Source organism: Euleptes europaea, chromosome 11, assembly GCF_029931775.1.
Source record: "Euleptes europaea isolate rEulEur1 chromosome 11, rEulEur1.hap1, whole genome shotgun sequence".
Classification (NCBI taxonomy): Eukaryota; Metazoa; Chordata; class Lepidosauria; order Squamata; family Sphaerodactylidae; genus Euleptes; species Euleptes europaea.
In genome coordinates this window covers 66,775,851-66,803,316 of record NC_079322.1, presented here as the reverse complement: position 1 = coordinate 66,803,316, position 27,466 = coordinate 66,775,851, and the positions used below count along the sequence as shown (strand labels likewise).

The 27,466-nt window shown below is 47.1% G+C and overlaps 1 protein-coding gene across 1 annotated transcript in view; it reads right to left on the bottom strand.

Moving 5' to 3' along the window:
• Positions 1-27,466, bottom strand: part of ADARB2 (adenosine deaminase RNA specific B2 (inactive)) — a 273,461-nt gene that overhangs the window by 67,969 nt on the left and 178,026 nt on the right. The window contains exon 5 of the mRNA XM_056857121.1: positions 1,552-1,666. Within this exon, the coding sequence (XP_056713099.1) occupies positions 1,552-1,666 (115 nt within the window). The remainder of the gene's footprint in view (positions 1-1,551; positions 1,667-27,466) is intronic.

The window sequence follows — 27,466 nt, the reverse complement described above, 5'->3', positions numbered from 1 at the left end:
AATCCCCGGCATCTCCAGTTAAAGGGACTAGGCAAGTAGGTGATGTGAAAGACGTCTGCCTGAGACCCTGGAGAGCCGCTGCCGGTCTGAGTAGACAATACTGACTTTGATGGACCAAGGGACTGATTCAGTAGAAGGCAGCTTCATGTGTTCATGTCACAGAAATAGATTGGAGACCATCCTGCATAAGGGCAGATTCTTTTTATCTGTATGTTTGCTGGGATATTTTTTTTTTTAAAAAAACCCAAATATTGAGGGCATTTGAAGCTAGGGTTGCCAACCTCCAGGTGGGGTCTGGCGATCTCCCAAAATTACCACTGATCTCCAGGTGACAGAGATCAGTCCCCCTGGAGAAACTGGCAGCTCTGGAGGATGGACTCAATGGCATCCCATCCCTGCTGTGCTCTCTCCCCTCTCCAAACTCCGCCCTCCTAAAGCTCCACCCCCAAATCTCTAGGAATTTCCCAACCTGGAGCTGGCAACCTATTTGAAGCCCATTGCTCAGCTAGAGGGGGATTTTAGTTTTATAGCATGTGGGAATCTTTAGGCTGAGACAAGGTGTTTCACTCTTGGTAGGAAGCATCACCGCTGAACAGGATTCCGCATCGAAGGCTCATACACTATCTATTGCATTGCACTGGAAATTCAGTCCACAGAAGGAGAAGAGTTGGTTTTTAAATGCCGACTTTCTCTACCACGTAAGGAAGAATCAAAGTGGCTAACAGCGTGGTGTAGTGGTTAAAAGCGGTGGTTTGGAGCGGTGGTTTGGAGCGGTGGACACTGATCTGGAGAACCGGGTTTGATTCCCCCCTCCTCCACAGAAGCGGCGGAGGCTAATCTGGTGAACTAGATTTGTTTCCCCACTCCTATACATGAAGCCAGCTGGGTGACCTTGGCCTAGTCAAACTCTCTCAGCCCCACCTACCTCACAGGGTGTCTGTTGTGGGGAGGGGAAGGGAAGGAGATTGTAAGCTGGTTTGAGTCTCCCTTAAGTGGTAGAGAAAGTCGGCATATAATAACCAACTATTCTTCTTCTTCTTCAATCACCTTCCCTTCCCCTTCCCATAACAGACACCTTGTAAGGGAGGTGGGAATGAGAGAGCTTTAAGAGAGCTGTGACTAGCCCAAGGTCACCCAGAAGGCTTCATGTGTAGGAGTGGGGAAACTAATCCAGTTCACCATGTTAGCCTCTGCCACTTATGTTGAGGAGTGGAGAATCAAACCCGGTTCTCCAGATTAGAGTCCACCACTCCAAACCACCGCTCTTAACCACTACACCATGCTAAGCACAGTTACACCCTTCTGAGCCCAAGGACCTCAATACTCAAAAGAGCATAACTGTTTTTAGGAATGTACTGCCAGATTAATTGCAACAAAGATTAATTGAATGTAAATATAATAAAGACCTAAATACCTACAAAAATGTTATCTAGTACCCTGGTAGCAGCGGTATACTATTGTTTCACTAGAGGGGAAAAATGTACCAGGAAAAAAAATACCCTACGTAAATTATAGGGTAGCAAACTAGCATGCAATAAAGTCACCGCTTACCTCTGGTCATTACAATTCCCGCAAGGGATTTGTGACGTGCATGGATGGAAGCAAAACGGTCCGTCACCTCTTGAAACTTCTGTGTAACCATTCGATACACGAAATCGGCAAATTCCTGAAAAGACAATCAGAAGCCATTCTTTTCACTCACGTAGACAACATCAATCGCTGGCATCTGCCTGACTTACAATCGCTTGCCACCAATCTCCTTTGCGGAGTGGCCTTGCTGTTGTCGACAACGAGGCCCCATCGGTATAAAGGCGCTCTGTCAAATCATGTTACGGGACCAATCTCAGAGCATTCCCACAAAGACTAGGGTTGTTTATGCACGGGTACTTTCTCTCACGTTCGCCCCGATCTGTCTCGGTTGTTCCTTGGAGTTATGCAGGAGTTTTCCCTCCATTAGAGATGACCTCGCTGCCAGCCCTCAAAAATCCCGAGACTTTCCATTCCTCCGTTAACCCGATTCTTCCCTCTCCTCTGAGCTCAGCCCGGGTGAAATCCCTGTGCATAAGGCAAAGCACGGGACGTGCAAGCTTGGTTTCTTTCGCTGCCAATTACAAAGCAGCGTGTAAAGAGGCGGGGATTCAAATGCTTCCTGCTTTGTGGGAGCTCTTTCTGAGCAGAAGGAAATCTTTTTACAACCGAGGCTTGGATGTCTCCCCCACTCCTTTCAGACTGCTCCTTTTTTATATTGTTGTTCTTAAAATGCTTTCTTATGTGGCAATTGGGTGGGGGGGGATTTTCTCTCACAGTAAGCACTACAAGCAAGCCGGTCACAAAGCAGGATTTAAAGAGGCGGGACTTGATTTGAGCTTGGAGACCGCTGGTGCATAGAGTCCCCACAGGAAAGTGTGGGTCCAGCGAGCAACAACCCTCAGGTAAAACTCCCATGCATCAATGACCATTGTTGTGCTAATATTTTGTATTACCAGCAGTCGTCGTGGCAATCTCGAGGACCAAAACAGAGAACGCCCACCTCGTGAGAAACGTCACCATCTTCGAGCAATGGGCCAGTCACTATCCTATTGTACAATACGGTTGCCAACCTCTAGGTGGCAGCTGGAGATCTCCCGCTATTACAACTGATCTCCAGCCTATAGAGATCAGTTTACCTGAAGAAAATGGTCGCATTGGCAACTGGACTCTATGGACTCTCCCCAAACCTCGCCCTCCTCAGGCTCTGCCCCAAAAACCTCCTGCGGGTGGTGAAGAGAACATGAACACATGAAGCTGCCTTCTACTGAATCAGACCCTGGCTCCATCAAAGTCAGTATTGTCTACTCAGACCGGCAGCGTCTCTCCAGGATCTTTCCCATCACCTACTTGCCTGGTCCCTTTAACTGGAGATGCCGGGGATTGAACCTGGGACCTTCTGCATGCCGAGCAGATGCTCTACCTCTGAACCATGACCCCCCCGGCAAACCTATTGTACAAGCATCTAGAGCACTTGCAGGTGGATCTGGCCCTGCCCTAATGCCTTTCAAGCAACAGCATAAGCACCACCGCTGCTGTAGCTCCGGGGCTCTCAAATACCCTCCCGGGTACGGTTCCCCTGGAGAAAAGGGCTACTTTGGGGGGTGGACTCTATGGCATTATACCCCACTGAGGTCCCTCCCCTCTCCAAACCCTGCCACCCCCAGGCTTCACCCCAAATCTCCAAGAATTCCCAACGCAGAGTTGCCAGTCCTAAAGGGAGGCTGACCGATCATTTAGTTTTGCGGTTGTGCCTGTCCCCTGCACTGACAAACCTGAGATCTCCGCTGGATTGTTTACCCTAGCTTGACTCTGCAGTTAGATTATTGTGCGCTCCGGTTGCTTCCACATGGGGATTTCTCCCCACATGGACAGCAGGAAGTCCTCCCAGTAATGGGGATTGACATTGTGCTAGGGGTGCCAGCCTCCAGGTACTGGGAGAGAAAGGAACCTATGCTGAAAACAGTGGCAACTAATAGAGCCACGTGCTGCTTCTCTACATAGTAACCTCCAGGTACTAGCTGATCTCCTGCTATTACAACTGATCTCCAGCCAATAGAGATCAGTTCACCTGGAGAAAATGGCCGCTTTGGCAATTGGACTCTATGACACTGAAGTCTCTCCCCTCCCCGAACCTCGCCCTCCTCAGGCTCTGCCCCCAAAACATCCCGCTGATGGCGAAGAGGGACCTGGTAACCTTAGTTGTGGTTACAACTTTTCTGGCTCCCATTTTTCCCCTTTACTCCAGCAAAAAAAAAAAAGCACCTCATTTTTTAAGGTTTAAGCCGCTGGATGGCTGTGAGTTGACTACTGACTAGTCCCTTGTAACTGCCAAGAGGGGAAAACAGAACTAAGCTCTGCCTTCAAAACGGTGGAGCTACTCTCCACATTCCTTCCCTTTAAGTCCTTTAAGGGCTATTTTCATTTCCTTGCTGAGCCGCATTTTGTCACTACTGGGAGGGAAGCCCTTTAAAGGGGGCGCAAGTGGTGGGAGCAGCTTAGGTTTGCCAATTGCCTGGTGGGGGTGGGCAAAAGTCTGCCAATCCACCGTGCTGCCCGCCAACCATCACCTGGTCGACGGGCAAAACAGGGCCAGGCGGAGGGGGAGGCACAGGCCATCCTGGCATCACTTTTGGGTATACCCGGAAGCGACATGGACGCTCTAGCAATCTCTGCCCAAACTCTACGTTTTAGCAGAGATTGCTAGATCGTCTGCGTCACGCCCCTGCAAAGCTCCTGCCGGTGGAGCAGAGGGACCTGGCAACCCTAGAGGAGCTGCATAAAGCTCAGGTGTGATGGGGAGCAGAGAGGGTGTGAATGGGGCAGAGCAAGCGGCATGGGAATGGGGTGTGCAGATTCTGTCCCTGTGTGGCTCTTGCTGCTGTTGCTATGGCAGGTAGGGTAGGGTTGCCAACCTCCAGGTAATAACTGGAGATCTCCTGCTATTACAACTGATCTCCAGCCGATAGAGATCAGATCACCTGGGGAAAATGGCCACTCCCCTCCCCAAACCCCGCCCTCCTCAGGCTCGGCCACAAAAACCTCCCGCCAGTGGCGCAGAGGGACCTGGCAACCCCAATGGCAGGGCAGCTTTTCATGCCAGTCTGGAAGCTGCCTCCCACACAGTCTAAATTCTTTGGACCAGCCTGTGCTACTGAAGGGTATGTTTGAAATGTAGACCCTGGCCTTCCTAAATCATGATCCTGAAAGTTGTTGACTCCGATGCTCCATGGCGAAGGGGGTCCGACTGGATGCCACCGGGGTTCCCACACCCCTCTGACATGCGGTTCCAGATGGCAGATCTGTCTCGGATCGGCCCGGAGTTTTTATTCCAAAGTCAGGGGCCTCAACAGACAGAAGCCCTTCTGAACGAAAACCTGTAAGTAAACACTCCATGCTGTGGAAACACCTCCGCCTTCTGCTCCGACAGAAAGCAGCAAAATCAGAACAAGCTTCCGCCCGAGCGCTCCGTCTCGAAAGATTTGTTCACATCCTGCATGCCATATGGTTTTTGGAGCCGCTATAATAATAACTGCTCATTAATTATTAAGATTTGCTGTAAATAAATCCGGGGAAGCTGTCTCAGACTAACAGTACACAGATCAAGCTGTCCCTGGACAGATGTAAGCCATACAGGCTTTCTTATGTTGACATCTCTTCCCCCTCTCTTCCCTCTGTTCCTGTTAAAGGGAATGTTATCGTCACATGTCTTTAAGCTGCCATGTTACTCCAAGCAAAAGATGGGATGCTAGGAGACCCCTGTTTGTCTCTGGCTATGCAGCACTTGCCCACTATTTACTAAAAATTATGCAAATAAACCCAGCCACTAAAAACAATCAAGGTAGGGTAGCCAGGTCTCCTGGCCTCCAGCAGCCCCATTCCCTCCAGCAGCCCCATTCCCCACCCCCCATCATTCCTTCAGCCAGCAGGAGAAAAATCACCATTGGCACCATGGCATGATGTCACTTCCAGAGAAAACCCAGAAATTTTGCCATGCTGGCCTAGGAATCACCAAAAACTGTATGGTAAAACACCACGCCACTCGAATTGCTGGAAGCTCTGTGGTGAAACCACAGAGATTTTGGTGCTTTCTAGAATAGTGTGACATCTCTTCTGGGTTTTCCGCAGAAGTGGCGTCCCAGCGTCTTACCAACAGAAGAAGAAGAAGAGTTGGTTTATATACCCCGTTTTTCTCTACCTTTTAAGGAGCCTCAAAGCGGCTTAAAATCACCTTCCCTTCCCCTACCCACAACAGACACCTTGCGAGGTAGGTGGGGCTGAGAGATTTCTGAGAGAACTGTGACTGGCCCAAGGTCACCCCGCAGGCTTCATGTGGAGGAGCGGGGAATCAAACCCGGCTCTGCAAATTAGAGTCCGCCGCTCTTAACCACTACACCCCGCTGAAGCCCCAACTTGGGAGAAAGCCCGGATAACCTACAAGAACCATTGGGAGAAAGTTCCTTCCCAATTCCAAACATGTTGGTCACAGATGCTGAGGGTCGCCAATCCACTGCATCTGCCCAAGGAAAAGAGACCTATAGAAAAGATGTGGGAGTGTGGAAGGATTAAATTCAACAGAAGAGCGCACAGAAGGCTGATTTGATCAGCTCCATTTAAAACAAAATATTGAAAAACTCCTTCAGTAACATCTTGGGTGTTTTTTTTAAAGGATAAAATCATAATTTTTAATCTCTCCCAGTCCTACAGCCTGGCCCATTTTTTGTCTCTGCAGTGCCCTTCATGTAAACTTCCCAGGGTGTTTCATACTCATTAGGAGTTAATTAGCTCAGAGGCACACGCGGCTACTAGAAGAACCGTTCTTTAAAACGCTAAAGGGAACAAACAGCTTTTTTATAGCGTCGGCTTTAGAAATCGCACCGGCCAGAGTTTTCTTGTCTCCAGTTGGCAGCCCGTTCCAAAGCATGGGAGAGCAGAGCACCAAATCGAGGCGGAACAAGTCGTTGGCATGCGATCGAGAGGATAAGGGCCTCCAGCTTCTGATGAACTCAAAAAGGCTGACCAGGGACTTTCAACGCAGTAAATCCATTCCACGAGAAGTTAGTAAAAATAGGTTGAGCAGGTTTTGAAAAGTATGTGTGTGTGGGGAACAAAACCAGAGCCCACTGTTAAGGAAATCCATGGACTTGTTAGAGCCCCCAAAGGTGGGGCCTGGAGATCTCCTGGAATTAAATTGATCTCCAGACCACAGAGATCAGTTCCCATGTAGGAAATGGCTGCTTCAGAGGGTAGACTCTATGGCATTATACCCCACTGAGTTCCCTCCCCACCCCAAACCGTGCCCTCCCCAGGCTCCACCCCCAAATTTCCAGGAAATTCCCAACCCAGAGTTGGCAACTCTAGCACAAATACATAGCACAGACCAGAAGGGGCCCTTGACCTAGGGGTCAAAGTTAGGAAATACCTGGAGTTAGGAAATACCTGGAGGTTTTGGGGGTGGAGGCTGAGGAGGACAGAGTTTGGAGAGGGGAGGGACTTCAGTGCCATAGAGTCCAATTGCCAAAGCAGCCATTTTTCTCCAGGTGAACTGATCTCTGTTGCCTGGCGATCAGTTGTAGTCGCGGGAGATCGCCAGCCACCACCTGGAGGTTGGCAACCATACCTTGGCCCCTTGCTTTATTGACCCTTTGCTTCAGATCTAAGGTCCTCCCCCTTCCCTAGCCCCTATCCTCCCCAGGTTCCACTCCAAATCTCCAGGAATTTCCCAACCCAGAGCTGGCAACCCTAGCAACTGACTATTTTTAAGCCAATGCTACATAAACATGTTAGGAAGGCAAATTTCCCTCCCATTGAAGATGCGCTGTGTCATAAACAAGGTAAAATCTCTTCTTGACTGACATATTAAATTGCTACCTGTTATTCATACCGGAAACAAATGATCAAATTTTGGACTGCAATGTTAGAAAATCAGAGAAAAAGAACTTTAATTCATTTCTCAATGCTTATTTTAAATGGTATAAATAAAGAGGAAATGTATTCAAGTTTGCAGCGGCAGTCTTCAGGGGGAAATTGACATTCAGCGGGAGTGGTAAGGATATTAAAAACAACAGATTATAAGGGAGAAAGTCTTTAGTAAACATTTCCTATTGAAATCCTGTCTTTGGGCTTATTGGGCTCAAATAGTAGAAAGGTTAGATTTGCATACGGGTGGGATGAAATAGTCTGCTAAAGAGGCGCCTGCCGCGACACTGCATTTGCTTGCGCCAACCCTCCGCCCTCCCTCCCTGGACTTTATTTTGTCTTACATTATTGACAGTTGGGGGCAAATATTGAGCATGGAGAATGAGCAACAAATCTTTTTTGCAAGAAGGGAGTTACAGCCATCGAAAGCTGCGCACCAAATTCTCAACATAAACAGGAAAAGAGAAACCGGTGGATGGAATTGTGTGAATCCGTTCCAGAAACAGAAGTGCTATCTCCTGGAGCGAGGAGACTTGCGCTCATTCAGCTCATGCCAGCAGAACCCTTCCTTGGCTGGAGGAAAGCACCACTGTTAAGAGAACAGATGCCTAACGGGCAGGCAGCGTGGCCTAGTGGTTAGGTGCGGCGGACTCTGACCTGGAGAGCCGGGTTGGATTCCCCACTCCTTCACGTGAAGTCTGCTGGGCGACCTTGGGCTAGTCACAGTTCTCTCCAAACTCTCTCAGCCCCACCCCACCTATCTCACAAAAGGTGCCTGTTGTGAGGAGAGGAAGGGAAGGCAATTGTAAGCTGGGTGGAGAGACTCCTTAAAGGTAGAGACAATCAGGGTATAAAAACCAACTCCTCCTTCTAATAAAAACCTATTTTTAAATTTCAGAAACCAGGGCACATCATGAGAACCGTGCATTAAGATTTCCTGCACCTCTGGCCCTTTCAGTGTGAACTCCGCTTCTCTGAGTGATCCTCCATCAAATGTTGTTGATTTCATTGGGTTGTTCATCCACTGATCAAAAGTTTGCCCTGACCCGTCACATTATGGGTCCAATTGGTGGACTCATCTTCAGGTCCTTCCCTTTGAGTTTCACTCCAGGGCGGAACGATAATAAGCCCCTCATCAAAAACAGCAGCAACCCTTTGTTGAGTTCTCCTTTCCCCCCTCCCACTCTTGTGAAGCATCACTTAAGGTGAACAGAGGAGGGGCTACCGTTGAAACAAGCCCTCTCTCTGGGCACCACCCGCTTCACCTCTGCAAGCGGGGTCAGAGAGAGCAAGCCTTGGGAACAAGATCTGAACTGGTGGGCTGGACAGTATGGTGGGAGGTGGTCCTTCAAGTAGCCCAGTGCCAAGCCGTTAGGGCACTTTGAATTGTGGGCCCAGAAACAGATGAGCAACCAGTGCAGATCTTCCATCACAGGGGTAACACGACCCTTGTATCCCTGGTGCTTTTAATGCAGGAGAAGCACCTCAATTTAAGAAAGACGTAGACAAGCTGGAATGGATCCAGAGGAGGGCAGCAAAGATGGTGAAGGGTCTGGAGATCAAGTCCTATGAGGAAAGGCTGAAGGAGCTGGGTATGTTTAGCCTGAAGAGGAGAAGATGGAGCGGGGATATGATAACCATCTTCAAGTACTTGAAGGGCTGTCACTTAGAGGATGGTGCCGAGTTGTTTTCTGTTGCTCCAGAAGGACGGACCAGAACCAACGAATTAAATCAAAAGAGTTTCCATCTAGACATTAGGAAGAATTTTCTAACAGAGGTTCCTCAGTGGAACAGGCTTCCTCGGGAGGTGGTAAGCTCTCCTACCCTGGAGGTTTTTAAGAAGAGGCTAGATGGCCATCTGTCAGCAATACTGATTCTATTACCTTAGGTAGATGATGAGAGGGAGGGCACCTTGGCCATCTTCTGGGCATGACGTATGGGTCACTGGGTGTGTGTGTGTGCGGGACATAGTTTGGAATTTCCTGCATTGTGAAGGGTTGGACTAGATGACCTTGGTGGTCCCTTCCAACTCTATGATTCTATGAGAAGCTACTCAGACATCCACAAGCGCCAACTGCCAACTCCTCATTGTACTAAAAGTTCTGAGGGACAGCTGAAATTATCCTCAAATCCAATCGCTGATACATTTTGAACCGCCCCCTGTGCAATGCAGTACTGGCTCGTGCTCACCCACAATCTGGTCATTATCCATGTATGTATGCAGGATACTTGATGCAGGTCTCCGAAATGTGTGTCTTACCAAGTGGAATGCAGCTGCCTGGCTATAAATCAAGGCTGTCAGATGTTTCACAGCAACCCTGTTCTTTCAGTCCCAGGCAGGCAGCAATACAAGCAGGCTTAGCAAACCCCTGGTGGGCTGCCAGACAGAAATAGCTGAGGTTGGTGCGGTGTGTTGCAAATCTTAGAGGCCTTCCTAAATGCTTGCCATATGAGGATGGTCCCAGAAAGTCTTACTTTTTGATAGTCCCAATATGGCCCTATAAAGGTATCAAAGGGTAGTGTTCCTTTAAGTACAGATAAATCACAGTATTTGGGGCAGATGCTGATTGCATTAGAGGGATAAGAACACAGTTCAAGGTACAGCACTGACGCCTTTCAAACTCATTCTTTCTGCATTCATACAGTCTTCCTCACAGAACCCCATACTTCCAAAAAGCCTGTTGGAGCCTATTACCAGGAGGAGATATAACAATTATTTCCCCAAGTGTTGTAACTTCTACTGTATTGAAGATAACGTGTAGATGCAGCTTTTTGTTTGACAAGCTGAAAAGATTATTGCTTTTTGAAGTCACTTGGCATAGCGGTATGTTTTCCTTTCAGCTAATCACAGAACTGCATCCCTGTTCAGAGAATTCCCTTGAATCACACTCGCAAGAGGAAAAAAGTTTATGATATCAGCAGCAAAAAGTTTGTGGTATCAACAGTGACTTGCAACACATTCCTGTATGAGGTTCTGGCCTATTATGCATGGGTAGTTAGCGTCGCGATCACCGCCAGACTGCTTCAGGGCTTCGTTGCAATTATGCACGATTTTTCCAACCTTCAGAAGTCACTTTGCTCCCACCCCGCGTTTTCAGGATGTTGTTTTGCCACGCATTTAAAGTCTGCCTCAATCCCAAATTGAAAGCCAGCCGTGTGCATAATTTTGCTTTGGGTTTGTCTCCCCACCCCCATTCTTTGATTTCCTGCCCTCCCCTCATACACCTCCTCTTGGTCAGTTTCACAGCGAGTGCTTTCAGACATCAGGGATCGAACAGAGGCAGGCTGATTCCCCCCGTCCTGTTGGTCAGTTTCATAGCGAGTGTTTTCAGACATCAGGGATCGAGCAGAGGCAGGCTGATTCCCCCCCATCCTCTAGGTCAGTTTCACAGCGAGTGCTTTCAGACATCAGGGATCGAGCACATGCAGGCTGATTCCCCCATCCTCTTGGTCAGTTTCACAGTGAGTGCTTTCAGACATCAGGGATCGAGCACAGGCAGGCTGATTCCCCCCCACCCTCTTGGTCAGTTTCACAGCGAACAGAGGCAGGCTGATTCCCCCCCATCCTCTAGGTCAGTTTCACAGCGAGTGCTTTCAGATATCAGGGATCGAGCACATGCAGGCTGATTCCCCCATCCTCTTGGTCAGTTTCACAGCGAGTGCTTTCAGACATCAGGGATCGAGCACAGGCAGGCTGATTCCCCCCCATCCTCTTGGTCAGTTTCACAGCGAGTGCTTTCAGACATCAGGGATCGAACAGAGGCAGGCTGATTCCCCCCCATCCTCTTGGTCAGTTTCACAGCGAGTGCTTTCAGACATCAGGGATCGAGCACAGGCAGGCTGATTCCCCCCATCCTCTTGCTCAGTTTCACAGTGAGTGCTATCACTCATCAGGGGTCCTCTTATAGACACGAAATCCTTTTTTCCCGTTTGCGAGTGCAAGTTTATCGACGGTATGATGAAATGAAAATGACAGTGCAAGTGTTTTTATGTCTTATGATCCCTGCAGTAAGATAGCTAGAAACAAATTGGTTGTGGGGGGGAGAGGGTTTGCCTGGACCCGTCTCTGCTTTGGCTGTAAAATGGTTCATTTCAAATGAAAGAATCCCGCTGTGGGGCTGGCAGGGTCTGGTGACATATTTCAAAAAATACACTATAGCCAATTACAAAGCAACATTTTCAGGGGGTGGGGATGGGCTTTTAAGCTCCACATTTTCACAGGCGATGCATAATTGAACAAAAGGTACTCTTATAATTTCTTTGGGGGGAAGGAAGCCCTTTTGCAGAGTATGGAGAATTCGAATGGAAATACTGTGCATCTAGAGAGCGGCAAATCCAAAGCAAACTTCCCATGCAAAAAATGCCTCTGACACACTTTAGTAAAAGTCCTATCACATTAACTAAAACACACCTTTACTTGTACCCAGGTTGACTAAGGCTGCATCCACATAACTAGGAGTCCCTGTTTCCCCTTCACCACCACTGCGAATGTAGAATTTACACTGACAATGGAATATCCAATGAGAACGTAGTGCCATGTTTTCCAGAAGAAGGCAATGAAGAAGAAGAGTTAGTTTTTATATGCTGACTTTCTCTACCACTTAAGGAAAAACCAAACCGGCTTACAATCACCTTCCCTCGCCCCCCCACAACAGACACCCAGTGCGGTAGGTGGGGCTGAGAGAGCTCTAAGAGAGCTGTGACTAGCCCAAGGTCACCAGCTGGCTTCATGTGTATGAGTGGGGAATCAAACCCAGTTCACCAGATTAGGGTCTGCCGCTCATGTGGAGGAGTGGGGGAATCAAACCCATTTCTCCGGATTAGAGTCCATCTCCAAACCACTTCTTTTAACCACTACACCATGCTGGCTCTCCAAGTACAAAGAGTGAGTCACATTTCTGGGATGATTTATATCTTGTGCCTTCTCCGTGGGGAGATGTTCACACAACCCACTTGGGTCTTCCTACAGGAGAGATGCGTGTCCTCCTTCTTCAGAATCCAGGTGAAGATGCCCAACTGGTCCATGAGTTCTTTTTGGCTTTTTGCACTGAGGATGTGAAATCATCCTGCAGTGCAGCAGCCATTAACATCCCTTCATCTGTCCTTCAAAATGTTGAGAATCTTCCTTCTAAGGTCTTCAGAGGAGAGTATCAGAAATGAAAAAAACTTTGTAAGCCCTTGGTGAATTATTTGAAATGCATTCATGTTACCTGAATAGCAATAAATGATACCAAAGTGCATTAACACGTATTGCTTTATGCATTCAAGTGCTGCCAGGTAACTTTAACAAAAGTGATTGTTTTAAGCCTTTGTTTCAATGCACTGTGATTTATTTTACCAGCACACTAAAAAACTAGTTTTGCTGAAAACCTCATGAAGATTGTGCGGAATGATCCTGGATGGAAGAGAAGCATCCAACTTTTCTTCAGCCTCAGATCAAGTCCCTCGTGATTTCCAAGACCGAAACCAGCTTGGGAAAGCAATATTTCCAGGTGCCTCGTTCTCCTCCCCTCTGATTTTATTAGGCAGATCCTTATCCATTTTAGAGCACAGGGACTAATAGAAATCTATAGAGTGTAGAAATCATAGCTAGAAGCAATTGTCACCTTTGCAGAGGGATGAGATAAATGGACTGCACTTCAATAGCAAAAGGAAGCCAGTACTTCAGACTTTACAGTTTAAATGCAGCACATATTAAAGACAGAATCCTCTAGAGATTCTATACGAGGCAGAAATTTGGACTCATTTCAAATGAGCCCACTTGGAAGATGTGGCTTCCAAAGATTTACAGCCCAATCCTAACAGGGAGGTGGGGGGGCTGAAGCAGCTTAGGAGCCGGCGTGACCTCTGTAGGGGAGGCTGTGGCTCAGTTGTAGAGCATCTGCTTGGCATGCAGAAGGTCCCAGATTCAATCTCCGGCATCTCCAGTAGGTGATGTGAAAGACCTCCGCCTGAGACCCTGGAGAGCCGTGGCCAGTCTAAGTAGACAATAATGGCTTGATGGTCTTGTTCAGTATAAGTCAGCTTCATGGGTTCATGCAACGCTTTTGCTAGAATAAAAACACATCAATCTTTAAGGTGTTACAAAATTCCTGATTTTTTTTTGCTACTTCACAGGGTTGTTGTGAGGGTATCGCGGAAGAGAGGAAAACCATACACGCCACCTCAAGCTCCTCAGAGGAGGACTGGATAAAAATGTAATAGACAGAAAAGGAACGAAGCCAATGAAAAGAAGAAGAAAAGGAACACCCTGGCTTTTCTAAACATTATGGTTTTTTTTTCAACTTGCAAGCCATTGAGAGTGCATGTGCGTGTGTGTAAATGTGTGTAAAGTGCTGTCAAGCCACAACCAGCTTATGGAGACTCCAAGCAAGGCATTTTAAAGGCAGGTGAGAAGCAGAGGTGGTCTGCCATTGCCTTCCTCTGCATTTTCTTCCTTGGTGGTCTCCCATCCAATGATGCTGTATACCTAGGGTTGCCAGGTTGCTGGAACCGGTGGGCAACTGCCCGCCAATCCAGCAGCCTGTTTGGAGCGGTGGCCGCACAGGTGTGCAGGCGCACATGACATACTTACGTCACTTCTGGGTTTAGTCCCAGCAGCGCCACATCGCGAAGGGGCCCATTACCACTCAAATACATGGGGGTTTGAGCGGTAAAGGGCCCCTTCACAATACGGCGCTTCCGGAAGTGACATAAGCATGTCATGTGTGGCCGCACATGCACACGACCCTGCCCCCCAAAGCTTCCCACCGGTAGAGAGGGAGGACCTGGCAACCCTATGTATACCTCCTGCAGTTCCTAGACCAGTGGTTCCCAACCTTTTTTTGACCAGGGACCACTAGGACTTTTTTGTTCGGGGCAGGGACCCCAAGGTTCAAAATAAAAATTCAGAGAATTTGAAAATAAACTTTAATCATAACTGTTAGTTAAACATTAAACTTAGAATAATATTTGAATATATATATATTTTTATAATAGAGAACTTTTAATTGAAAATATTAATTTATTATGGGTTTATAACTTTGTTTCGCAGACCTTAATTTAGTTCTCGCGGACCCCTGGGGGTCCATGGACCCCGGTTGGGAACCAGTGTCCTAGACCATCTATTTGTGGAGGACTTTTTTTTTGTCCTCAGAGACAGGAAGTTGGTGCTGGAAGTCCTGCTCAGCTTCCGAGATCTGAAGAGATCGGGACATACCATGCCGTCTTCCCTCCCAAGCCATTTTGTAGCTAGGTTTAATAAGAAACTTTAAATTCACAGTGATGGGTTAATGCGGGGACGTTAACGGAGGAGACTTTCCATTTGAGGATGATTCATGGCTGTTTGCAGTTGTAAAAAGACCCAAACAACGAGCCCCAGCCCCATCTCAATGAATTGCTTCTGGATGAAACAGCTGTTCCCTCGAGGAAGCCCCTCCCCGCTCGCCAGGTCTCTACCTCGGTTTTTGCATGTCGTTACTTAGGCAATGAGGAACGTCCCCGCCAATTCTGCAGAATCGTTCCTGACGCCAACCCTGCGCTTGCCGGAAAGTACCAAACAGAGCCGGCTGGTTCCTCGGCCTCCTCTCCCTCCTCCGTGTTAGTGATCCTTAACCCAAAGACTTGTCCCTACAGGGATTCAGACAAGGCTGGCTGCAAGTGCTGAATAATTCAAAACAAAACAATGGCGTGTTTTTTTCAATTCTGCCGCGTCGCCGCAGCGTTAGGACAAGCTTCAGGTGCCAAGCTGTTGTACTACCACCAATATTAAATTAGCACGACTGGGTTTTCTTTAACTAGATAAAAGCTCTATAAAGCCACCGGCGCTGGTGAATGGCTAAGTCTTGGGAAAGCCGTTTGTGCGCTATAAACCCCCCACCCCAAAATTAGATTTTCAATTCATATTACAAGCCCGATCTTGGTAATAAAAACCAATGCTTCGTCTCGTCCGAGAAAAGGCTCCGTTCTTCGGTGCTCCCTTTTTGCCCTGCGCATCTAAATGAGCGGCCTTCTCCAATCTCATCGCTGGAAACAAATTCTGATAGTTTCCACCAACTTTGCCAGTGTGGTGCCATAGCTTGATCTATTGTAAATTAGTGAACAACACAGTTGAAGGGGCCCACCTCTAGCGCCCCCCTGCTGCCCCCTTGCCTCTTAGTGCCCCCCTAGGTAATCCCACCGCTCCCCAGGGGGTGGTACTGCCCACTTTGGGAACCACTGGTTTAAACAAATCATGGCCTTCACCTTGATTCACTGCCAAGTACAGCAGTGTCTACATGGTGGAGTTGGAGGGTCAGGTTGATAGGACACATGCCATATTAAGATCTTGAATCAACCCTTTTCTGTATTAGATTTTGTATTAATCCATGCTTTGATTACACTCTGCCCTACTGAGCAGGAATGTTATGGGAAAGAATGGTGACGGGAAAGATTCCTTGAGAAAATGCCACAGGGAGCTGTTGTAAATAACAAGGACTGTAGCGCCAACAGAGATCTAAGGCATATTGTTTATGGAACCTCGCAAGGACAGTGAGTATCCAGAGGCTATGCTAGAAGAATGTATGTCTTAAAGCAATGATGACAATCTGACTTCTCAAGGTTGTCCACGTATTTCAAAGAAGACCCCAACAACCAATGTATCGCCAGTCCACATTCCAATATTGATTATACTAACTCAAATATCACTAGTACGTTTTTGTCACGTGCAAGTCATAATGTTGTATTACTACACACCAGTGAAAAGGTATATAAGGTGACATTATGCTCGTGTCAAAGGCGCACTGTCTTAGCAACCCATTGAGTTTCTGGCAGTGGTCTATTATGCATAATAAATCTTTTTTTCTTAACCGGTTTGTGTGTCTGGCTATTTGACTTGGGACAAAAGCACCAAGGCCCAAACCTTAGCGTAACCTACGGGTGGCGCTAACAGTTTTGGCGAGCCAGCGGGATTTTGGGGGTCCTTGGTCTGTGCAATCTTGGCTCCCTCAAGGGTACACTTGCGCGCATCTGTTTTTATTAATTTGGCCCTAAGTTCAGTTGACATCAAATGCTTCCATGCATCCTGATTTGCCTCTTTGGTAACAGGGACTAACAGGGCCATCCTAAGCAAGTCTACGCAGAGTCTCACTGAGTTCTCTGCAATGGGGCTTACTCCCAGGGAAGTGCTATTAGGACTGAACTGTTTATATTCAATATTTTGTGAGTGATTAGCATCTTCTAATTATTAGCATCCTGCAGCAAGCAAAATATCTTTTTAAATAAAGTGACTACAGGGTTGTCTTCTGGCAAACGTTGTCTAGGAGGACTCTGGAGTCAGAGACAAACCCTGCACACGAGCTGGAGTCTGACCAGCTTCTGATAAAGCCTAAACTAATTTATTTTTTGTTTATACTTCACTACCTTTGACAAACTGTCCTCCAGAGATTTATATCTTCTTCCTTTACTGCCATTCAACTGTTTGTCATCCCCCCCCTTGCAGCCGACCAAAAAAATAAAAATAAAAATAAAATCCCTGACATCAACCTTGGAAGATGTACTGTGTTGAGATTTTTTATTCCTCCCGATGTGATAAAATCTTGCCTAAAACCATGTCCAACCTTTTCAGCAGCAAAGTCCAGATGGCTTTGCAGCCTGTACAACAGACTTCTACACGCTGATGCCTCTCTGTGTGTCAGCAGGGTGTTGTCTTCCAAGGGCTAGTAAATGCACAACAAAAGACAGCTGGGGGGAGGGGGGAGAAAGAAGAGCGAGTGAGAAAGAACCCAGAGCATGCTTAGCTCTTTGTAAGCAATCAACTGGAGGAATGCATAGGGCCTCTGCTCTTACGGAGGATTCAAAAAGCGCCATGGAGGCAGAAATGGGTGACAGCTCAGTGCATGCAGGCAGCAAACATCTCTAATAAAAAAACCGGCAGTGCTGAAAGGAATGAGGAAGGTATGTTATTCTGGGCAAGCACACTCACTACTAGGGTTGCCAACCTCCAGGTACTAGCTGGAGATCTCCTGCTATTACAACTGATCTCCAGCCAATATAGAGCAGTTCCCCTGGAGAAAATGGCCGCTTTGGCAATTGGACTCTATGGCATTGAAGTCCCTCCCCTCCTCAAACCCTGCCCTCCTCAGGCTCCGCCCCTAAAACCACCCGCCAGTGGTGGAGAGGGACCTGGAAACCCTACTCACTACACTAGTTTATATAGTCCTTTTAAACTGTGTGTGTGCGTGTTAAGTGCCGTCAAGTCGCTTCCGAATCATGGCGACCCTATGAATGAAAGTCCTCCAAAATGTCCTATCTTTGACAACCTTGCTCAGATCTTGCAAATTGAGGGCTGTGGCTTCCTTTATTGAGTCAGTCCATCTTTTGTTGGGTCTTCCTCTTTTCCTGCTGCCCTCAACTTTTCCTAGCATGACTGTCTTTTCCAGTGATTCTTGTCATCTCATGATGTGGCCAAAATATGATAGCCTCAGTTTAGTCATTTTAGCTTCTAGGGTCAGTTCAGGCTTGATTTGATCTATAACCCACTGATTTGTTTTTTTTGGCAGTCCACGGTATCCGTAACACTCTCCTCCAACACCACATTTCAAAGGAATCTATTTTCTTCCTAACAGCTTTCTTCACTGTCCAGCTTTCACACCCATACATAGTGATAGGAAATATGATGGCATGAATTAATCTGGTCTTGGTGGCCAGTGACACATCCTTACACGTCAAAATCTTTTCTAGCTCCTTCATGGCTGCCCTTCCTAGTCTCAATCTCCTTCTGATTTCTTTTAAACTACTCTGGGGCTATCTCAAATCTTTACAAAAACAATACTCTATGGGCGAAAACGCATGGTCGCTTTAGCCTCCTTTATTCCCTGTTTCAGCCAGGATTGAACGGAAGCGTTTCGCTGAATGTGCGTTCAATCCTGGCTGAATCAAGCACTGTGTAGTTGGGTGTTTACATCTGTTAATTGCCCTGGCCAAAGTAAGATGATGGTTTCCCATCTCACACCATGCCAGAATGTCACACCTAAAGGGGTGGATCCTAGTGGAACAGGAAGATCTGAACAGAGGGGAACACACACTCCCAAGTGGAGATAATAAATTGTCTGGACACAGAGGACTCTTTCATCTTCTGGCTACAGATCATGGAAGCACAATTCATGAAGGATGTAGGGACTCCATCTTGTCCAAGTGGTGAGGAACAATGGGGAGAAGTCCTAGCAATGAGATCTAAGATGATGCTGACCTTTAAATTACTGCAACTTCAAGTACAACTAGCCTGTCCTATTTAAACACTGTTTAGGATAAGTACCAAGTGTGGGGAAAAGGGGTTGCATATTTTCACCTTTGCTTTGTACCCTTGTTCAGGCTGAATGCTTGAACAGACCATATGTATTCCTTTTACATTTTGAGTGCTCTAAGCCAGATTTCTGGAGACACACCACACCTATTCAGTCGCTACCTGAAGTGTGCTAACAAGGAGGGACAGTGGGTAAGCTCACCATTCCTGGAGCGTCATAGCTTGATATTGTGAAGTTGTGATAGATTTCCCCCCGCACTTGTTTGTAGGTGGGAAGTGGGAGGCATGGTAACGAGGCAGAACCTCTAAACAGCAACTCAGGTACAGAGTACATTTAGCAGGAGATTCTCTGAGTTGCTGGTGGCAGTGGTTTTTACTCTGAACATTTGTGCAGGGGCTTCACACCAAAATCAGACAAGCATGCTGTTGATTCCCACGTTACTAAAAAAGCATCAGCTACATGATATGTCTGTACATATATATCCCATTTGGAGGGGGTATTGGGCAAGTATGCCTATTTGCCCTACCACAGGCAGGGGAGTGAGGAGCAAAGGTATCACCTAGTATAGCCTATAGTTTGATCTCACTGTAGAACTTCAATGGCCAGGCACAGAGAACTCCCAATAAGCCAGCCATCAGCCAATTATTTCATCTTCTCATCTGTTTGCCTCCTGGGCCTCTCGGGACTGTTAGCTCATCACTAATAAAAAAACCTAATTTGTAGTACTAAAATGAAGAGAGCACTTCTCATTTGCGAACAGTATCAGTGTGTTCAAAACCTTTGATGAATTTTTGAGAACCCGTCCTTGATTCGATTTGTCTCAGTTGCCTTGTTGAATTTATTGGCCAGCTTGTCTGGTTTGATTGCGATTTTCCGTAGGATAATAACAACTTGTTGGAAGTGCGCAGCATGTTACCAGGGCCTGGATAACTGATAGGTATGTTCCACAGAGATCCACAGAGCCTATGGCCCTGGTATGTATGGTCTGTTTCGATGCATTCAGAAATACATTGGACCAGAACCAATGGGTTGAAATTTAATCAAGAGTTTTCGGCTGAACATTAGGAAGAACTTCCTGACAGTCAGAGCGGTTCCTCAGTTGAACAGGCTTCCTCAGGAGGTGGTGGGTTCTCCTTCTTTGAAGGTTTTTAAACAGATGCTAGATGGCTATCTGACAGAAATTCTGATTCTATGAACTTAGGCAGATCATGAGAGGGAGGGCAGCAAGGGATGATTCAGAGCTCGGCTCTCCTGCCAATCACCATTTTGGGGTCAGGAATTTTTTCCCCTCCAGGCCAGATTGGCCAGGGACCCTGGAGGTTTTTGGCCTTCCACTGAGAATAGTGCAGGGGTAACTAGGGGAGTGAGGCAGGGAGGTAGTTGTGAATTTTGTGAACAAATCTGCAGCAAAGCTGTTAGGGCCTCTCCACATAAGAACCCTCAAGTTTGGTAAAGGTTTGATCAGGGGGTTGAATATTATGGCCCCCCAAAGAAGGTGCTCCCATCCATCCTCCATTGTTTCCAATGGGGGGGGCAGCCTTTTTTTTCCTGTGAGCAACCACAGGCCAATGTCTTCCACATTAAGAACACAAGCCCAAAAGAACCAAAGCAGAACCCAGGAATCCAGCAGAACCACAAGCCAATGCGGCAGGTCCTAACAGAACCAATGTCAAACCAGAGAATCACACCACAAAGAAATCAAGAGGGGGCACTTTAGCAAGATCAACAGAACCCAGGGCAATGTTCAGATGCCCTGCAGAACCCAGGCCCCCTCTGGGGGACACTGAAGGGAGGCACTTTTGCTAGCCTGGCAGAACCCATAGCATTGTGCAGAAGCCCCACAGAACCCAGGCAAACTGACAGTGTAAGCTCAGCAGAACCTATGTCAAACCAGAGAATCTCTGCAGAACAAACTGAAGGTTGTGTGCACTTTTGCTAGCCCAGCAGAACCCATTGCAATGTGAAGAAGCCCAGCAGAACCAAATGAAAATTATAGATGCTACTGCAGCCCGCCCCCCTCTCAGCCTGAAGCTAAATGAGGAAACCAAAGCGAGAAAGCATGCCTCAAAAGGCTGGAGTGGAGAGCTCCAAAGGGGGTGGGAGCTAGTGACACACAGCAGCAGCAGCGGAAGCCCCAAGCCAGCAACCACCTGGGACTTAAGTTAGCTCTCCACGTGGAGACCAGCTGCCATTACTGCAGCAGGGGTGCCCTCAGAGTGGTGGCAGCAGCGGCCGTTCCCAGCATCCAAAGTGTTCCCCTCGGAGAAGCCAGGCAAGAGGAGCAAAGAGTAAGACCCGGGTGCGTGCTCCCTTCCTCTTGTGCTCAATATCCCATAGTACAATTCTGGTTGTACTTTGAAGTGGAAGGGGTGTGTGGAGAGAGTGCAATGTGCAGAAGCTCAGCAGAACCAATTGCAAATTTCAGAAGAACCCAGCACACTCTGACAGTGCAAACCCAGCAGAAGTAGTCCCCCCCCCCATTTTTACAGCTAGTCTTGGGGATTCCTGAAAAGATCCTGAATAAAGCCTAATTTTTCAGCTTTTTCGGGATCTGGACAAATTGCTAGCATTAGACTCTTTCATTTGCTAGTCGGCAGAAAAGTGAGCCAAAAAATACTGGTGGGGTATTTTTCAGGTATTTGTTTGGCTCCGGATATACCAAATGTACACCCTTATTGTGTTATAACAGATTTTCTAAGAACTGTTCTTTTAATCACCCTTAGACCCATTCCTGGTGCATCTACATTGTGATGTAAACAAAGAAACAACTATTATTTTATAACAGCAAACACAACAGCGTATTTGTTTCTTCCATCACCTGAGCAGCAAAAAGCAGTTATTGTAGTAGCAGATCCAATCTGAATTAACTTTTTCTAGCACCGTGAGTTATCACAATGCATTTCCCACATGTCTCTGTGTTGACTAATTATCTTCTAATGGGCTCCTCAATTAGCTTCTCAGTGCCTTTTTAGAGCTAATCAACAACTTTAAATGTGCATTGCGTTTTGAGAACAAACTCAGTCCGCAGCGGTTTCAATACAATTCGGGCATTTTAACGAACTTCGCCAGGATCCTCTCCATCAACAAAGCGCACCTCAAGGAAACATCAACATACTCTGATGCATCTTCGTATTGTTCATGCTTTTCATATTTGAAACTGGACTGGAAAACAATGCTTTCACTTGGCTTTTGACCCGCAAACTACGTGCCCCAATTTCTTCGCTCCAAAACCACATTTGGGTGGGTCACGTTCGGAACAGGTTGGGCATTTTCCCCAGGCATTAGGTCTGGAGATAATACTGCATCATGCATTATCTATTATTATGCATTATCTATTATTACTGGGGAGGGGCCATGGCTCAGTGGTAGAGCATCTGCGTGGCATGCAGAAGGTCCCAGGTTCAACCCCTGGCATCTCCAGTTCAAGGGACTAGGCAAGTAGGTGATGTGAAAGACCCCTGCCTGAGACCCTGGAGAGCCGCTGCTGGTCTGAGTAGGCAATACTGACTTTAATGGACCAAGGGTCTGATTCAGTAGAAAGGCAGCTTCATGTGTTTATGTGTTCATCTACACCAGGTCTGTACAACTTTATGCCGAACTTCCTTGAACCAAACTGCAGTTAGCTCATCAACTGAAAGGGCCATCTTCAAATGCTCAAATCCTCATTCTATGTAGGCCCACTTTTTTGGGGGGAAGGGTCAATGCACACATTCTCATACTGCTGCTCAGGAACTGTCACGTGGGGGTATTTGGAAAAGTCAGCAGGTTGCCAAGGCAACTGCGGGATGCTCCCAGATCTGTGAATGAGGCTTGATCAGATTTTCTGGCGATTGGGGTATGGGACTGCTGTATATGGCTCTCAGTATATTTATGCACCTTTCTCCCGAATCTAGATTCCTCCAGTGTAATAGCCCCCTGCCTCATACAGATCAAACGCAGCTCTGCCTGTTATCACCGCTCAGGATATGTGAAGAAGGTGTAGCTGGCAGACCAGAAGTAATTAACACCGTTAATTGTTTATAAGGCTGATTGAAATGAGCTCCAGCTTCTCCACCGATCTCAAGAGGCTTTTGAAGAGGCCACAATTGAGGCATTAAAAAGGAAGGGGCACGGCAGGGGAAAAAAAAACCTTGGCTTTATTTATTCCAGCAACCAGTCTATTTTATTTTGAAGGCATTTTATTAATCTATTAATTAAGGCTTAGTATTTTCCATTACTGTGGAATCTCTTATTATCTCTTTCCTGCCCATCTCCATGAAATAAACGGAGTACGATTATATTCAGTTAGAGGACTCTGAAGAGGTAGCACAGAAATATCCTAAAAAAAGCAAATGAGAAAGAAAGGTATTGTGCTACCCAGTTTTCTACATATTCCAATATTGAATAGATAAAGCAACAGAGGGGCTGTAGCTCAGTGGTAGAGCATCTGCTTGGTGTGCAGAAGGTCCCAGGTTCAATCCCCGGCATCTTCAGTTTAAAGGATAAGGTCCTTTGCTACAGACCTTGTAGAGCTGCTGCCTGTCTGAGTAGAAAATACTGACTTTGATGGACCCAGGGTCTGATGCAGTATGAGGCAGCTCCGTGTGTTCAACTATTTTCTCTCCTTATCACCCTCGTAAAAGCTCCAGATCCTGGCCCGATCTATACATGCCACAGAATGAAGGAGAAGAATGTGATTCTCCATGCTGCCGGTACAGAATCCTAATTTTGAATGTTCACCTATGCTCAAGTCTCTGCAAACGGAAGATGAGCACAGTGTCCGAAGGACTGGGCGAGAATCTTTCTCCCCCAATTGTGCACTTTCTGTTTAAAGGGTGTATTTTACATAAGGGACCATTCTTTAGTGGCATCTCCCACTTATAATCTGAAGTGCTACATTCTGTGATCTCCTTTTGCTGCCTGTGTTGATCCTGTATAATTAAAACATCAAATCAATTAAAAATCCTACTGTGGCAATATACCAAGGAAGGAATGAGGCTTTGTAGGCCAGGGCTGGCTTGGTTAAAATCTCCTACTGGATTCTGTGAGACAAAGGGCTTTTCTGCATTCTTATTTTCCTTGCTTGTGTGTTCCTGTTGCTTCAGGGTTTTTTTGGTCTGTTCTGCACATTTTTGCTCCCTCTAGTGGCCAATTCGATATTACACTGCTTTACGTCCAGCATAAAAACCTGCGATTTAAATCTGCAGGGAGATATGCTGGACATAAAGGGATGTAATATCGAATTGACCATTAGAGGAAGCAAAATACACGTGGAACAGAACCCCTCCCAAAGCAACAGGAACATAAAAGTGAGGAAAACAAGAATGAAGAAAAGTCCAACTTCTTGGAGAATAATGCCAACATTTATATGGCTCTTTCAGCAGTCACAGTGCTTTACATGCACTATTTGCTGTGATCCTTACAATAGCCTTGCCAAGAAGGCCAGTTCATCATCCTTATATTTACACATGGGGAGTTGAGGATGAGACTGGCTTGCTGAAGGCCATCTGGTCAGTTTTTGGCAGTGGTAAGGTGTGAGCTGTGACCTCTCAGATAATAGCTCCTTTTTCAGCCCTGCTGCTACACTGGACCTCCTGCACTCAGAGGAGAACAGGGACTGAGTTTATTAGCTCTATCTCAGGGATATCACTGTTATGCTTTCCACAATATAAATGAATAATAGCTCAATAGGATAAAATTAGGTGCTGTGCAGGATTGCCAACCCCAAGTGGGGCCTGGAGATCTCCTGGAATTACAACTCATCTCCAGACCACACAGATCAGTTCTCCTGGATAAAATGACAGCGTTGAAGGGTGGACTCTATGGCACCCTCCGCAAAGTCTGCCCTCCCCAGGCTCCAGCCCCAGATGTCCAGGCATTTCCCAGCCTGGGGTTGGTGACCTTAGTGATGTACTTGGAAACAGATTTGTACAGTGTGGTGAAGAATCCTATTCTGACATTCAACATTTTCAGAGAGCCAGCGTGATGTAGTGGTTAAGAGTGGTGGTTTGGAGTGATGGACTCTGATCTGGAGAACCGGGTTTGATTCCCCACTCCTCCAAGTGAGCAGCCGAGGCTAATCTGGTGAACTGGATTTGTTTCCCCACTCCTCCGCATGAAGCCAGCTGGGTAACCTTGGGCTAGTCACACTCTCTCAGCCCCACCTACCTCACAGGTTGTCTGTTGTGGGGAGGGGGAGGGAAGGTGATTGTAAGCCGGTTTGATTCTTCCTTAAGTGGTAGAGAAAGGCGGCATATAAAAGCCAACTCTTCTTTTTCTTCTTCTTCCTCTTCCTCCTCCTCCACTGAAAAGACTCCCTAAGGGAAGGGATCTGTGCACTAGAGATGCATTGCAACTCCCTGGAGGTCTCTGCCTTTCCTAAACATACCTCCCCCCATTGTGAAGTTGGCCATTTCCCTGGTCAATTAAGTCAGCTGTAGCAGCCACTCCTGCACATCAGATACATGCAAAACCATGAAGATCAGCCAGTCTACGGGTCGGAAAGGCTCCCTGCTCTTACGCTCTCATTTGGTCATCAGAAACTCTGTAAAAACACATTTGCAATGAATGTACATCTTAGCGATTTCGATAGATTCTCCCCCCCCCCCGTCGCTGCACCAGGACCAAAGCCATGCACGCATTTATGTCCTCGCTGCATGTCTAACGAGGACTCTTGCATTCGTTCGCTGCGGCTCTGGGCACACACCGTGGCTGAGCGAATGCAAAGCATAGCGGGTGTCATTGTTGGCGTGGCCAACGTTTCAAAAGCCTCCCAGCAAGCCATACATCATGTTATATTGATACGGTTCCACGAGGCTGCCATGGCTGACATTTGATGTATGGCTTTAGGTGTTCCTTGTGTGTGTTTTTTCCACTTTACCCCCCCTCCCCCGAGACAATGAGGAATCAGAGGAAACATCGCTTCTACAGCTTGCAAAGCCCAGGCCGACACTTCCCAAGGCAAAAGGTGGATCCAGAGCCTGCCTTGTTCCAAGAGATCAGGCTTTCAGTCAGGCCCATGGCTCCCCCCTCCCCACCGAGAGCTGAATGTGGTCCAATAGAAAGAATACACTCATTGCTTCTGCCCTACAGGATTTTGAAGGTTTCAAAGCACTCAAAAACCTGTGAACAGAGGGTAGAACTAGACTTTATAAAGGCAGCAGCGTATAAAAGGGGCATTTATTTGTAGGGGAGAAACAGTGCAGGAAAAGACAGCGTGGGCTACCCTTTCCTTTCCTTTTTCAAGCGCCCGTGACCCAAAGGTCTTGAGCAGTAAATGGGGAGCCTTTATTTCTTTAAGGAAAATATGGTGGAGAGATATTTGGCCGGTGGTGTTCTTGAGTCTCTATCTGCCAGCAAAAAGGGGGACTATTTAATATTTTGTTACAGTGGCAGCAGGAGCCCCGTGGCGCAGAGTGTTAAACTGCAGTACTGCAGTCAAAAGCTCTGCTCTCGACCTGAGTTCGATCCCGACGGAAGTCAGTTTCAGGTAGCCGGCTCAAGGTCGACTCAGCCTTCCATCCTTCCGAGGTTGGTCAAATGAGTACCCAGCTTGCTGGGGGTAAAGGGAAGATGACTGGGGAAGGCACTGGCAAACCACCCTGTAAACAAAAGTCTGCCTGGTAAACGTCAGGATGTGATTTCAACCCATGGGTCAGGAATGACCCGTTGCTTGCACAGGGGACCTTTACCTTTACCTTTACCGTGGCAGCTAATTTAATTAAAATAGGGGTAATCCTTAACTTCTTCAGCCTTAACTTTAGTCTTGAGACTAAAATCATTTCTTAGACTGCAACGCAGCAGAAGAAGTTAAGGCAGAAGAAGTTAAGCCATTATTGGTGAAAGAGTCTATTACCTGGAAGACGTTTCCGTTCGTTCTTTAGTGCCAGCTTGGTCCCCGTTGGATATTCCGCAGCACATTTGGCCAGCGGTTTGCGATGTCCGCTCATTGACAGGGACCCTCCAAAAGAGAGAGAAGGACTTGCTTCTTTATTTACGTGGACCAGCTCTTACAAAGACTGTTACTATACACGGAAAGTCCTGAGAACTCATAGGGAAATTTTTGACATAGATTTTTGTATATAGCTTTGTTATTTAGTTGTATCAATGTTTCCCTGTTTGACGATTGTTCACTTGTAGATATTTCTGCACTGTTTTCTGAACTGATGGTCTCTCTATAGAATATATGTTTAGAATAAGAGCCGGGTGCTGATTGTTTTTGCATAGCCACTTGCATCGCACTGTGAACAGTTTTGGTATACCACCTGGAGGTTGGCAGCCCTAGTGAGGGGGTAGGAGGGTGCTGTGTGCATGAAAAGCCACAACTGGCTTGTCTCTTGATGAGCACCATACTGAAAGGAACACAGCTAATCATGGGGCTCCATTCCGGCAACCTGCTCTCTGCTCTGCATTAGAGTTCTGGTGCTTTATTGCCTGTTGCAATGCCTGTTTCCTTGGAAGAAAGCCTCACTAAGATCCATGGGAATTATCCACAGGGCTAGTGCGCGTAGCATTGTAGCAGGTGCCTGCTAATGAAAGCTCATACCCTGCCAGAAATTTGGTTAGTCTTTAAGGTGGTACTGGACTCTTGCTCTTTTCTGCTGCCATAAGAACATAAGAAAGGCCATGCTGGATCAGACCAAGGCCCATCAAGTCCGGCGGTCTGTTCACAGAGTGGCCAACCAGGTGCCTCTAGGAAGCCCACAAACAACAGGACTGCAGCAGCCTTGTCCTGCCTGTGTTCCATAGCACCTAATGTAATAGGCATGCTCCTCTGATCC